The 15,192-nt window shown below is 41.3% G+C and overlaps 1 protein-coding gene across 1 annotated transcript; it reads right to left on the bottom strand.

Annotated features, from left to right (window-relative positions):
* Positions 1 to 10,905: 10,905 nt before the first annotated feature.
* LOC137873976 (adenosine receptor A1-like) lies at positions 10,906 to 14,841 on the bottom strand. Its single transcript, XM_068712513.1, has 2 exons — positions 14,441 to 14,841; positions 10,906 to 14,171 (listed from the first exon to the last, which is right to left on the bottom strand). Exons 1-2 carry the CDS (start codon positions 14,767 to 14,769, stop codon positions 13,514 to 13,516), a joined length of 987 nt encoding a protein of 328 aa, XP_068568614.1. The 5' UTR covers positions 14,770 to 14,841; the 3' UTR covers positions 10,906 to 13,513.
* Positions 14,842 to 15,192: the final 351 nt, after the last annotated feature.

Here is a 15,192-nt window from a genome sequence, read left to right as displayed (position 1 = left end):
ACATGTGGTTTTCACTGGACCGAAGGGTAGGCTTGGTAAGAAGATAGGAGACAGCAGTGAAACAAAAAGTTCCCCATGAAGGCTGGAGCAGCAACGTCCTCGAATCTAATAAAGAGCAAATTGAGAACATCCCTTCACTCACTTTGTTCCTTGTTAATAAAATCCTATCAGCAACATAATAAGGGATCATATTATGGCTGTACACAGTGCATTGCTTGCCCTTATTAACCCATAAGAGAGAAACATTGGAGGGCCAGTGAAATACACGAGGGCTGTATATATATATTTTTTCCTTTTGTAGGATTTCAAAGTTTATTAATTTGGTGCACTTTGGGAGCAAAATTAAATGGCTAGATCTACGACGAACGTTGTGCTCTTGTAAACAAATTTGTGTTCATAAACACATTGGTTTTATAGCTATGAATTGTAACGACAGGGCTAAAAAAGTCCCACTCACAAAGCATGGTCAATGAGATGGGGGTCCATGTGTCAAGACGGGTCGGGTGGGAGACCCCTGACCCAGTCGTGCTATATTGGAAGCAGGCTCTCAGCTGGACGGTCCCAGTGGACATGCCTACGTGGGACCACGTACACTGTCACCCATTGTGATGTATGGGCCTTTATGGACTAATTACATCTAATATTTAATGTATTAAACAGCTGGAAGATAATGTTTTCACATAGTATTCAGTGCTTTTGGCAGTGTCCTGCATGTAACTTGTAACCTTGTACAGTATGTTTACTGAGAACTGTATTTGTATGACCTCTGAGAATGAGCAGTTGTTTCTTGTCGTTTTCACATCTTACAATAGGCCATGTGATCTTCACACCCTTCTGATTGTGTGGATAGCTGTGTGAAGGGTCAGTGGGTTTGTGAAGTACAGACAACAGTCGTCTAAACCTTTGTAGTCGAGCAACAACCAGAGAGGAAAGTGTAAATAATGTTTAACTTTTGGGCACACTGGGGGGGGGGGGGGGGGGGGGGTATTATTTCACACAGATGTCCTTCCTGCCTGTGCACAGCGCTCAGAGATCTGTGTCCTCCATGCGATACCTGCACAGAGAGGCTTTACAGTAAAGTGAGAGGGAGAGCTTACCCTTGTAACATGAGAATAACACTAGTGAGGGTTAAATAAAATGTGAAACCATGGGGTTGCGTTAATACAAACCTACTTTTGTGCCCTTTCTATCATTAAGTGCATTATTCTTTTTAGTAAATGTTGCAAGGAAAAGCATGGCGAAAGAAAGAAAAAGCACATTTGAAGTGTCTGGAAGGGAGCAGCGTGGAAGGTCAGATGAGATTCCCTGAGCCACAAATGAATGGCAAAGCAGCCAGAACCTTGTGCGAACTGTAACACAAGCAGCGCTGAGCCTCGTGAGAGCTTGACACACATTCTGAAATGGAGGACAAAGTATTCAGGAAATAGTGCTGTAGCTTGCATTTCCTATTCTCTGGGCGTTTGCGATGGAGACCAGCAAGCGGATACCTAACAGACCAACAGATGCCCCAACGGCTGAGCTGGCACGAGGTGGCATTACCCTGAGAGGAGAGTAAAAGTCCATGGGGGCGGTCACTGCTCCGAGTCCCAGAGAGAGAGAGAGACAGAGAGAGGGTGACAGGAGAGGGAGTGCAAAGAGCCAGCGCTCCCCTCTCAGACTTGTCCCCTCTGGGTTTTTTTCTAAAACAGGCAGTGCTCTTTTGAAACGGTGCCAATAGAGGCTGACCCAAATCCTTGCAGCTGAAACTTTACAAGCTCGGCGTTCGTGAGCAGGAAGAGAAAGACAGAGTTAAGATTTGTTTGCAGCTCCTCTCCTCTTCTCTCCTTCGAGCTGCCTGAGATGTCAGCACACCGATTCCTGCTTCTTCTTTTTTTTCTTGCACTTAAAACTGACACAGAACATGTCCTGAAAAGAAGACAGCACGGGGAGGGAAAGGATTTAAAGTATTATGCATGGACATAATTGCTTTTTTTTTTTTTTAAAGAAAAGAGGAGTTAGTGACGTCACACAGGAAGCTGTCTTGGATATTGCCTGAGGAAAGATACTAATGAGTGTCTGTGGCAGTCTGTGGCATGGAAACATTTGAACATTTCAGTGTTGTGCTCTATTCAGGACTCGCACATTGGATTATTTTAGTGTTTTTCCTTATTTCTTAGTGATGGCCCACACTTAACATCGTCTTTGGATTTGCTTTTTGCCCAGAGACCCTTTCCCTGCCCTTTATTTTCAATTCAGAGCTCCATGACACAGTTTGCTACTTGAGGATGTACCACGGTAAACATCCCACAGCACTCGTTTGGTCTGCTGTATTGACAGTAAACACTGATTTCCTTTCACTGCAACAGTCAAAATTAAATCACAACCTCAATGGGTTTTTGTTCTTCTCTATGGAAGGAACAGCAACACAGGCAGGTGCCGAAACAACTAAAGACGTCCGGAGTGACTACCGAAAATGGGAACTATGAGGCATGTACTACCTGGGAACGATGCCAACTGTTGACAAAAGGCTTTACTGCACGATTCTGAGAGAAGCCTTTAACTCATTTGCTCTGAAATGCTTCGGGAATATCTGGCACCGAGTTGTTTGGCCAACTTTTGGTTAAATCTGTCAAACCTTTTGGCTTGGTAACAAGACGTAACAAGTAAGTACTCACTTCTGATTTCTTTACCTGGGCTCATTCCCCCCCCCCCAGCTCTTAATCCTACTGTCAGGTGAGATGTCTATTATTTGATGACACATAATCTACAGCTCGTGTGACTGGTTATGCGGTGAGCTGACTCTGTCAACTTCAGAACTCGAGTGTACTTTCAAACACCATCCCGGCAGATTTGGTATTCTTAGTGGGACGGCGTGAGCACAGTTGTGTGACTTTGTGATTTCTTTTCCTGCCTCCCTTTCTCCTTGCCGTCTCTCTCCCTCTTGGCAGCGGGGTGAAAGTGGGCAGGGAGAGAGGAGGGCATGGCCCACAAACGGCTCTCAAGCCCCAGCCCCTGTTCAAGTGGGGCTGCTCGCTGGTAGAACTACTCAGCCTGCAGGAAGAAAGAGAGGGATGTGGAAATGCATTCTTGTCTCCTATTCTAATCCGCCTTTTTTTTTCGCCTCCACCATGGCCTAATTCTCTGCGGCCTGACCTGTACAAAAAAAACCTCACCTCCAGGTATTTCAAATGTTTGATTCTGCTTCTGTTTGGGCCTTGATGTTCCTCTTTGTGCTGAAGTCTCCCTTTATGCATTTCTTTTGCACTTTTACACTTCTTTGCCGTCACCTTCCGCATTGTACGCGTCTGCTTTGCTCGCACCAAACACGATGCCTAAATCTCCACCGTTTCTGTTGGATCGACACACGGCGGGATTTAGTTTTTAAAATGATGTTGTTTCTTGGGTTGAATGCATTAAGAAATAATGACCAAAGTTTGTATATAGTTACCGTAATGAGCAGTCTGTTTACATAGCTCGGAACGACTAAACACATGCCTTGAATAAAAAGACATTTTAGTGGTTGTGTAACTGCCTCTTAAAGTAAAAGACTAGTAAAAAGCAACATGTAAGTAGAATTCACTGCAAGTCAGAGCCTAAAGACACTCGATCAAACAAATCCCCCCCCATCAAAAGTGATAATTACCTTTAAGTTTCAAAACAGGGAAATGTCGGAGATAAAAGGCATTTCGCCCTTTTAATCAAACATTTTGGGTTCTGTCTTGCATGGTTGCCACGAAGGTGCGAGAAATCTACACCAGAGGCAACACAAAATAACCTTCTTTGCTATTGTTCGCCCGTTATTTGACCACAAAATGTTAAAAAAATGTATCCGATATAGGAGGAATAAGCATCTTGAAAGAATGTGTGCTTTCATATGTGCTAACATACAAGCAAATCGTAGTATTTTCTGATGTGTTCTCGAACGCTGCGGTTCGATGGACCTGTTCACAAACCAGTCTGAACCAGATCCCCCTGTTGCAAGCATTGTTCCATACATGCTAGCGTCGCGAGATTGCAGGGTCTCGGTTTTAGATCCAGTCTTATCGGTTTGTGTTGCAAACGCAAGAAGCACGAAAGCTATAAAAACATGGTACATTTACAAAAATAACGTGGTTTTTTCGGGGGGTTTTCTTTAGATTACTCTCCTTGATGAACCAAAGTTATTGCGAACTGACTGAACTGTGTGAACATTTTGGCACATGCTGCTTGGTGTGCAGCTGTGTGAGGTTTTGTTTGCATACCGTAATCGTGATAACGACAGTCGTACAGAATGAAGAAAAGAAGCGGGGAGGGCTCAGTGATGATGGGCAGCAAGAGAGAAAATTAACTTATTCCCCTCCCTCGGTTCTCCTCAGATGAACTTGCTTGATGACATGTTGTTTGGAAAGTCATATCCTCTGCTATTTGCGTTTCTCTCCTGTGGTTACCAGGATCAAAGTCTGCCTTTTTTTTGGTTGTTGCCTTTATCGGGTCATACTGCATACACACACTCGGCTCTTCCTGTTTGTTAGCAAATATCTCTTGGGTTACAAACAGCATTGGATCTGATTCTTTCACATAAACTACCACTGTAGAACTGTTCTGGTTTTGAGAAAAAAGCCACGACACATCCATCTGGAGATTAACATCTGGAAGGTCCAGATGTTCAACCAGTGTCTTTGCATTTATTTTAATGTGTGGAATATTGGATTGGCAGGTTTCCCCCGTGACAAGACAGAGCCACGTATGACAACTAAATTTCCCTCTCACTCTCCTGAGATCATCTAAACATTCAGGCGCTCACTGTATTGACATCAAGCTGCTAACATTGAATACAACAAACCATGAAAAGTATTTTCTTTTTCACCCTGGTCTCTTGAGAGAGTCATTGTGTGTCTAGTAAAGATCCATCTGTGGTACTTGAGTGGTAAACATAGCAGCATACGGATATGACACACACACCCAGAGACAGGAGGTTTCCACAGCTCGAAACAACATACACACCACGAATAAAACTACAAACATAACATGAACATACCTACAAAATACACAGTGGCATTGCCCCTCTGATACATTGTACTTTGATCAGAATATAATGAAGTGAGTTATGAAGATAGTTTCAATAATAAACTGTCATATTAGTAGCAATTTAGATATTATGATGCTAAGTGTATTAAAAAATAGTGTACTGTGACAGACACAGTACAGTACAGCGGCGCCAACCATTTAAAAAGTATTTTTGTTTTACTATTTTGTCAACCTGCATCACACTTAAATAAATGAAAAAGGTATTTCTAATGCCCACCACCTTTGGTTTGCACATTGCCCTTTATTCAACGAGCATGAGGTCATGAGGTAGAAGTGGCACCAGTATATATATATATATATATATATATATATATATATATATATATATATATATCATCGTAGAAGTGGCATGGTAACTCAAGACTAAAATCAAAGGCTGCACTAAATGCACTTCATCAGCCACATTCTCATTTCTACAGACTCATTCTCTTCTGCCCACTGAGGTTTGACCTGAGGCCCTAAAGCCAAAGCCAGTCCCTCTAATGACATCCTAAGGGGCTATTTTCTTTCCAATTGGGACCAGATATTAAATAGTGCAGTGGTTCCCAGCCTGGGGTCTGAACCCCCAAAAGGGTCGTACGATTAGAATCCCAGAGAAACAGAAGTTAGAGCGTCTTTAGGTTCTGTACTGCGAGTATCCCCTAGTGAAAGTATTTGTGCCGTATACGGTTACAAGAGGGATTTAAATCAAATCTCTTGCCTCCGATTGGACCGCTAAAAAGCAGACAAGCTTAAAATGTAAATGTAGGTTTGTTGATGGATGAAGGTCATGATAGTATTGGTTGAAACTGATTTACATTAGCGCACGTCTTGCCTTGTTTCTCAGGAAGAAAAAATGATTGGATTTTAATATAAAAATACAAAAAAATAGATTTTTTTGTAAAAATTAAAGTCAGTTCATAAGCAGAATTACTTATCTGAATCAATATGCGTGTGCTTTTGTAAGAAAATATATAGTATTATAGTTCAGTTATTTTATGCTCGATTAGTGTGGCCAAAATAATTCACAATAATGATATTATCGCGATATCTATAGAAAATGTAAAACAAACAAACAATATCATCAGTTAAATTTCACTTTAACTTTGTATGTTGTGCATTTTGTCCCATTTCAAGCAAATGGATTATACTAAAAATAATAATATAATATATACTCAAAAGTGTGAGGAGGTGGATTGAGAGTCTGTAATCATAACTGTACAAAAATAACAATTACACTAACGGACAGTGAAAAGGCAACCATATCGACTGATGAACAAAAAAATCCACAAAGCCTAACATCTGCCACCATTACATCATCGTTGTCAACTGAAACAAAATCATTAAGGGAGGGATTATTTACATAGTATTAATATATTTAAATGAATAAATACCACTGTTATAGTCAATATGTGTAAATTGCGACACCCCTTATTGAAAGTATAATTAATTTGTAAATGATATTCTGAAATACAGACGTCGGCCTGCTAGCTGGCGGTAACCTCCTGCTGACCTGAGTGTATTGAACAGGGTGCATCACAGATGAAGAGACTCCACTGAAACCCCAAGCTCGTACAAAATATAACCAGTTGCCCAACATATGGACAAAGTGTGCTTTGGGAACAAAGGACCTTTCTCAAGATGCGCGAACACCTAGCTCACGTTGCACTGAGCATCTGGTGGCAGGCTATGCCACCATACCTTATTGTGTGGTATCATAGCCCCTTTTCTGACATGGCATCCTCTCATTGCTCGGCTGCCAACACTCTCCTCCCCCCTCGGTGGTGGGTTCTGCAATGCTGCATCCACGGCATCACCCCCCTTTCTTTTCTTTTTTTGTCTCATTGAGATTCAGCTTGGCACGCAGACAATGCCCATTTCTTGGCACCAAATATTGGAGAGAGCTGCTCAAGAGAACCAACCTCAGTCTTTTTCCCTCACAGTCGTTACTCCGTCGATCATCATGGACCGACGCCAACTTGTAATGGGTATATTTTTTTTTGTGCCTTCATCTACTAAATTCGCAGTTTCTTCGCCACCTGGGCATTTAACAACACGGACATCTTTGATAAGTTGAACCTTCGCCATTAAAACGAGTTGCCCTTGGCACTGAAGCAGCAGTGAACGACCGTGTTGACTGGCACAGTGGCTGTTCTGAGTGAGTCTTACATGAACGTCACCATTAATAACATTACTCCTTCCTTATACTCTGCAGCAGAGCAGCCATTTTCTTATCAGCAGCTTGCGGATATAGCACGAAAGTCAATCCATCACTTCCGGGTGTTAAAAAAAAAAAAAGAGTGTTTGCTATAGTTCTACCCATCCACCCAATGGATCGTAATGGAGATACTAATTGGTGTTTACCTCTAGTTCAGCAGCAGGATATTTGGAAACAATCAAGGTAAGAATGGACGCTTGAATCAGACTGACTATTGATAATTTAATGCAACAATGCAAACACTTTACTTGTGTGTGTGTGTTTTGATTAGTCTTACATTTGTTTCATCGGTTTAATTACTGAACATGGATAAGCAAGTATCACTCCTAACAAATAAATTATTCTAGAAGTTATCAACCACACAGCAATGGTCCATCACCACAACTAAATTTAGTTTGAAGTCCACACAACTTCTTTTTGTACAAAAAGTTGAATGGCTTCACTCCATCCTCTCTGCGTTGGCCAGGAAGTGAGAGGAGTTTGATACCATTTACCGTCTAATTAATTCAACATCTCAATTAAGGCCTCCCACTCTCTGATGCCCTTGTGCCTTTTTCATTCTGCCCAAATGAGCATGCCCTGGCACCGCAGGCCGCACACCCTGCCAAAACATTTCAATCACTGTCGGCCTTAATTAGGCCAAAGAGGAATTCAGAATGTTAACGAACTGCCCAGCCGCTTTTCAGCCACCGTGGTTCACATGCTAATTTATGCAAAGCGGCCCGGCCTTTGCATGGGTTGACTATCGTCGTCTACCATAACAGTGTCTGGGGCCAAAGTGAGGCTCTGTCGGGGCCTAGACAGCTCTGCCCAGCTGTCCCAGACTAGCTGGCACAGCAGACCTTTTTTTTTCTTCAATGGACTTGAAGTGGCTTTCACACTGAGCAAAAAGGGCAATAATCTGGAGTCAAACCTGCAGCTTCTCTATTAAAACTCTGTGAATCCACAACAATCACCTCTCTGAAATTATTCATGGTCGAGCATTTCCTTCAGCCACTCGTAGCATTATTTGGAGGTCAACAAACAAGTCTATCTAATGGATGGGGATTGGAAGGAGGGGGCAGAAGTTAACAGGTTGCACCACAGATGTTGGGTTCGGGTGCCAAACGACTCCCTAAAATGGCCGAGGTACTGCCATTTTCCATCTTCCTCCCTTCGCTCTCTGGTTGTTGAGACAGAAGGGACTGAACTAGGGGGGAAAAAGTGCTTAAACCGAGCTACTTTTTCAGTCTGTTGGGAAGCTCAGCTGGAAAGCCAAGTTTAAGAGTGAAATAGGTACGAGTTCTTGGCACAGCTGCCCTTCTTTATAAGCCAGTTTCCATGAAACTAAGCTCTCTGCGGTGACAAATAGTATTTCCTCGTTAATGTGCGGGTCATTGAGAAAGCAGCATTGTGTGCAGTGTATCCGTCACCTGTAGTTCTTTAACACCGGCCAGATATATTCACACAGACCAGTGTAAGTGGTCCGATGCTGAATAACACTTACATTAACACGGTAGCACTGTCAGGCTGGGGAGAGTCTGCTGAACCAAACCTTGATTTTACAACTCAGGCTACAATGTGGTGAGTCTGGAGAGGAAATTGCTCCTAGAAGATAATTCCTGATAAAACTGTTACCAGACAGAGGGTGGGGGGGGGGTATTAGCATTTTCAATGCAATTCCAGTAGCTTTCTGCAAAAAGTTACAGGAAATTCTTTGCTGCTACTACAGATAATCTAAGATGATGACATGCTTCACATGTCGGTCCCAACACGACTAAACAAATATTCAACTATTGTTTGCCCCAAGTGGAATAAAACCTCACCTAATCTCTCTCTATTTTTGTCTCACAGTTCGACCTACAAGCTTCCACTGCCCCCTGCAAAAGCGTCTGTCCTTAAGGCTGAGGTAGTAGATTGAATAGTTGTGGAGTTCCTGTCCTCCCTCTGAGATAACTATACAGTCTACTGTCTTTCCTAAGGAGACAGGTTGATCTGCTGTGGAGATGTGCTCTGGAGGCACTCGGCAGGCTCCGGGAATAGAGGAACTCACAAACACATGGAGTAAAGTAGATTTAAGAGATAACCTGATCCCTCTTTTTTTAATAGTTTTTAGTATACAGTAACTATCTGATAATTGGTTATATGTACTTGCTGTTATTGTTATGGTTTAGGTTGTTGTAGTAATTTTTCTTAAACAAAAACAAAAAGCCTGCTTACTAAAAATATAAGCAATGATCCATCCCTCACCTCTGAGGATAAGACACAACAACGACTTTATATACTTACGAGGCACAATGATGAACTGGTCTCTCCTAACAACATGTACAGAAGTTGGCACATATTGAGTTGTTTTTAAGGCCATTTATTGGTGCCTGAAGTTGAGCCTAGCAAGGTGAGGTAGTAGGTTGTATAGTTTGTGGGATGGAGTGAATCCTACTCAGGGGATAACTATACAGCCAATTACCTTCCTTGAGAGGTACAATGAGTGCTTGGAATGAAGCTCACTCTCACTGTATGGATGAGTGGTGTCGGAGCCACTCTGATGCCATCCTGTGGCCAAAGACTACCATCACTCTGGAAATTGGAAAAAAAAATCACTCTGGAAGCTTTGGGAACGGTGTATCTGCGACCATATTCACAAGACATCCTTGTGATGAAAGTAGCTCTGAGCTGGCAAAGTTAGGAGAAACTCCGAAATATAAAAGGTCAGTCTTAACTTTAGGACTCCTAAGTTTTGTCTTAGAGAAGTTTGAGGTAGTCCAGAGTACTAAGATCTACGGTCATTACTGTGCTGCTGGTAATGTGTTTCATTACAAAAGTGTTTTACGAAAACAGAATAATAATAGTTTTAATGCATATTTAAAGATGGTATTTGATGGCGGCAATTTGATATAATATTAGATATAATTTGATGCAACAACACAGGGGATTACTGTGCACAACTCAATGCTACTTGGACAAGTAATAAACTTCCAACAGCCATACCAGTTGTACCAGTCGTACCAACTGCTTTACCTATTCATTGTTGGGTATTTTATTCCATTTTATTTTGTAATATTTTATTTTTCAGTTCTAAATTGTTATAATCTTGGTTCAGCCATGTAAGGCACTGTATACGTTTTGTTTTTGAGAAGTTCTGCATAAATGAAGAGAGACATGGAGATGGGGATTCTTAATGTAATTGTATGCAAATCAATAAAATTGTATTGGAAAAAACCTTCACAAATGTGGGAGTAGCATTTTATTAAGTATTACATTTTAATTTCTTATGAACTGGACAACGAGAGATACCGGTCAAGGCAGTTTGGAATTATGACTGAGTAAAGGTAATAAAATGAATCACCCGATAAACCAAGTGGGTAAAAAGTTAGTTAGTAAAGACAGCAAAAGAAGTCAGATTAAATGATTGATATTAGATTGATATCAGTTTATTATCTGTTAGACAGTTGTGTCAAACGCGTCAGTCTTACACATGCAGAAATAAGAAGTGAGAGATTGTGGTTTAAGATCTTCTAAATAATGTACTGTTATTGAGCTGCATTATGGAACGAGAGTTTGAATGTGCACCAGTGTAGTTTAAAGAAATTCATTTTTACATACGATGGCTGATAATAGTGGCTTGTACATAAACTACATAAACTATTTACGACAGGCAAGTAAATGCTCACTAAAAGACTGTATTCATTGACAATAAGCACATGTTTAATTTGACTTCAGATTCATGACATACTGTATGTACAGAGGAAAATAGTGTGGTAAATACAGTAGATTCTGAGGCTGCTTTACTTGGTCCGGCTGAACTGATCCCTGAAGCGTTAACCCCCTTGGTGCAGTTTGCAAGACTCGGACTCGGATCAAACAACCGATCTCTGGTCTGAAAGACAGAGGACGTCTCAGACCGCTATCAAATGAACTCTGGAGCAGTTCATTTCTGGTGTGAAAACCACTCCAACCACTCACAGGAAGCATAGCGTTTGTGTCATTTTATTGGAAAAGAAATGTTTGCTTTCTTGTTTTGGTGACTGTTGAACTAGTAGCCTATTTGCAGATTTGTTACCACTGAATTTCATACATTTACTGTTTATCAGACCACAAATGAAAAAATATTTAGCTAGCTAGCGCTGCAGCTAGGAAACAGCAGGGAGTGACGGACGGACTGTTTTGAGCCAGCAGCCAGCAGCTCGTTGTTTGGCTCATTCTCTGTAACTGGTGTAGCATGAAAGCATGGTGGAATTAGAAAGCTAGTTAGCTAACTCGCTATCTGCTAAAGAAGTCACATTTAAACAACTTTGCTTCATCCACACACTCAGTGTAGGAAAGTACATCGCAAGCATCAAGGAAACTTTTGAGTCGCACAAAGAGCCAACTATATCACCTATAATCGATATTTCTCCAAACACAACCAGTTGGAAAATTTAAACAATAGTGTTGTGCAGGAATCTTAAAACCAGGAATTTGCAGACATGTTTGCACTTTAGTTCCCTCGTGTCATAGTTGGAGGACGTTTAAAATGGGTTTTTGGTTAGATGCTTGAAATAAGGTCTGCAGTTAACACAAGTGGCTAAATGAGACTACAAACGTCATCACGCAGACTAGTCCGTCTTTACAGCCTCGTTGTGTACACTCACGCTCATGTGATCTTTGATTGCAGCCACACGTTAGCTTTTTATTTCTGGCAATACTTTCGCACTTCAAAAATCCTAAAAGTAGTATCTTGCTGAGCAAAACATGTAAGTATCATACATTTGTGTTGGTCACAGAGCTTATTTTCTGCCATAATACAAACTTTTTAATCAATTGAAATACGTCATCCCTGCAGCTCTCTATGTATCCTTGAAACTGGACTTTTAGGTGTGAATCCTCCCTCAAAGTGAGGAAATGAAACAAGGGCTAACACACAACTAACTATAAACCTGTAAAGATCTCACAATAAATCAACATACAGTCGGCTACCTAGAGAAACAATGAGGAACTTCAACAATTTCTGAAATAAGAACTTAAGACAAACAAACGTCAGCATAATTAAATAAATAATGAGTCAAAGAAAAAGTTGTATTCATCTTTGAATAAAAAAAATAGATTTCAGGTTGGATTTTTTTCTTCAATTTAGTAGACATGCATGAATGTCTCAAAGACTTACACTTGAGATTGCTTGTTAAAGATACATCAGTAGCTAAGTATTTCATTATGTATTGCTGATATTGAAAACACATTGACCAGAAAAATATGATCATCTGCACAATGCAAATGCCATCCAACAGCTCTGCAATAAATGGTAAATAGACTTGTCCATTTCTAGTCTTCCGACCACTCAAAGTGCTTTAACGCTACATGTCCTTCCCCCATACACACCCATTCATACACTGATGACAGGGGCTTCCATGCAAGGTGCCACCTGCCCATCAGGACGACTAACCAACCATTCACAATTTGGAGTAATTTGGGGTTAAGTGTCTTGCCCAAAAACGCATCGACAAGGATCGGGGATCGCACCGCCGATCTTCTGATTGAGGGACGACCCGCTCCACGTTCTGAGCCACAGTCGCTCCAACTAAACTCTACCATTGTGAAAGAGAGATTAGTTAACTCAACTCTTTGGTCATCTTTGTGGCTGTATTTTGTGGTGTTAGACTGCAATGTTTTGAAATTGTTTTGTTTTTTCTACTTCCTTTTCCACAGGAGAACGAAATATTATTAACAGATGTCTGCCGTGCAGCTCACAGCTGTCCTGACCTATACAACATTGTACTTGGGTTTCTATTTTTCTGGTGAAGTGGACACGCAGCGCAACGAAAGTTACGTAAGTGACAATCATGTTTAAGATTACCTCTAGTGTAGAGGTTGTTCTCTATTTTTAGTGAAGGTGATTTCCAGCAGTGTTCTTTCTGTTAAAAAGGACATGAAGAACTGGAACAGAAACAGAAAAAAACAACAGTGATATGAAACTAAACTAAAGCTTTAAAGACAAGTGGAAGTTGCTCTTTTACTCTGCAAGACAGCTTTTTCGCAACAGTCACACACGCATGCTCACCCTCATGTGGAGGACACACAAACATTCCTGAGCAGAACAGATAAAAGAACTTTCAGCGCAAACTGCTGTGCTTACTGTATGAACACACAGAGCATCATCCTTGTCAATTAAAAAGGAAGCTTTTGGATTTCAATACACTTCACATACTGTAACTGCCTTCTTAAACTTTCACACAATGTTAATATGTTTAAATGTTTCATTATGCACGAGAGTTAATCAAACCTGCTCCTTAAGCAAACAAACAAGGAAATCTTCCTTCACTCTTTTTTGGCCACGCTGTTCATGTTACTGTTACTGGGATTGTTGTCTGTCGTCTGGCTTGTCTGAGTTCCTTGTTTTTCTTCTCCACATGCGATAAACTCCCTCCAGAGCTTCAGGTACGCCGCCTTGATCTTTTGTATTTTGAATGCGTACACGACTGGGTTTACAGCCGAGTTAGCGTGAGAAAGCAGGATGCCAACATAGAAAGCTGTTTCTGGTACATCGTTCGGCCCACCAAAGTAAACGATGCAGTTCATAACGTGGAGAGGGAGCCAGGACAGGGCAAACAGAGCCAAGACCAGAGACAGAGACCCGGCCAGCTGCTTCTCTTTCTTCAGGTAGTTCCGAGACTGTTTTTGGGGACCGTTGCCTGGTTTCTCTCGAAGGTTTCCTCGTATGGTGCAGAAAATGTAGCCGTACAATACAGTCATCACCAGCAGCGGTGTGAGGGTGCAGAGAAAGAAGTTGAAGTAAACCAGGTATGACATGGGGATCACATCTATAAACCGGCAGACAATAGTAGAGTCGACTGACTTGGAGAAGGTTTCGTAGTTGTACCATCCGAACATGGGAGCAAAACTCAGTGGTATTGCAACAAGCCAACACGCTGCTACCACAAGCCGAGAATGTGTCTGTGTTACTGTCCTTTTGTACCTAAAAAGAAAATGCTACATTATTGATATAACCAATTGTTTATTCAGAAAATGCATGGTGCAAGTACAAACTATATAAAACCATCATGAAGTCATTGTTGTGATGTACAGTAAATCAGTGCCTTTATAGTGTAGGCCATGCAAAAAAAATAGGTCAGAAATGAGGTTGAGATAACACGGATGGAAATATAAACCTTGTGATTCAAAGCCATACTTAGCAGCCCTATTTTACATTTGTCTGCACAATAAACAATCTAGAAAAAGTCTCACCTGAGTGGGACATACACTCGAAGGAAGCGGTCCACTGCAATAGCCGTGAGACACAAAACTGAGACGAGGGTCAACAGGACGACCACACAGCTGATGAAGAGACAGCCGTGGAATGAAGTCTTCAATCGTCCGTCCACCACCACAGCCAGCGGTATGGCCACACAGCCAACCAAGAAGTCGGCCACAGCCAGACAGACAATGAGGCAGAAGGTGGGCTGTTGAATGCTTTTACTGGTCCACAGCGCCAAAACAACCAGCACATTACCAAGACAGCAGCTAACAGCGATGAGCACCTCCAACAACGTGTAGATCACTGGTCCCACATCCATTGTGCTTCCTCTCAGGTGGATGTTTGATAGCGAATGGCGTAGCGAGTCTGAGTCTGAATGTGCTGTGCTGTGACACTTATCATTCATCTCGGTATTGTGAAACCATTGAGGAAGTCCTTGGTCACCCTTGTTTTTTTCAAGTTGTGATGACACTCCAAGATACTTTGTCTGCAAGCCATGCGTCTGAATTTTTTGCAAGCTTATGTAATTATACTTGTTTGTCATTATATATGTCAGCATTTTTTAATCTTTTTAACTGACAAAAAATAAATGAATAGAATCATCATATTTTGGTGCATTACAATCAGGAATTAAAATAGATTTTTTTTTTTTTTTGGGGGGGGGATTTTATGTGATGCAACTACAAGAAAATTGTCAAAATAAAAAAATCGAATTTTAAGAAATAAAAAACTTAAAAGTGGT

This window comes from Cebidichthys violaceus, unplaced genomic scaffold (genome assembly GCF_023349555.1).
Source record: "Cebidichthys violaceus isolate CVI_PGR_0920_01 unplaced genomic scaffold, fCebVio1.0.p SCAF_17, whole genome shotgun sequence".
Classification (NCBI taxonomy): Eukaryota; Metazoa; Chordata; class Actinopteri; order Perciformes; family Stichaeidae; genus Cebidichthys; species Cebidichthys violaceus.
The sequence above is the reverse complement of the archived record's forward strand: the minus strand, read 5'-3'. Positions and strand labels throughout refer to the sequence as shown.

Excerpts from the sequence above, each read along its gene's own strand:
- LOC137873976 (XM_068712513.1), bottom strand. The coding sequence starts at position 14,769 with ATGGATGTGGGACCAGTGATCTACACGTTGTTGGAGGTGCTCATCGCT. Across the intron at positions 14,172-14,440 it reads CGAGTGTATGTCCCACTCAG|GTACAAAAGGACAGTAACAC; the intron begins GTGAGACTTTTT and ends TTTTCTTTTTAG.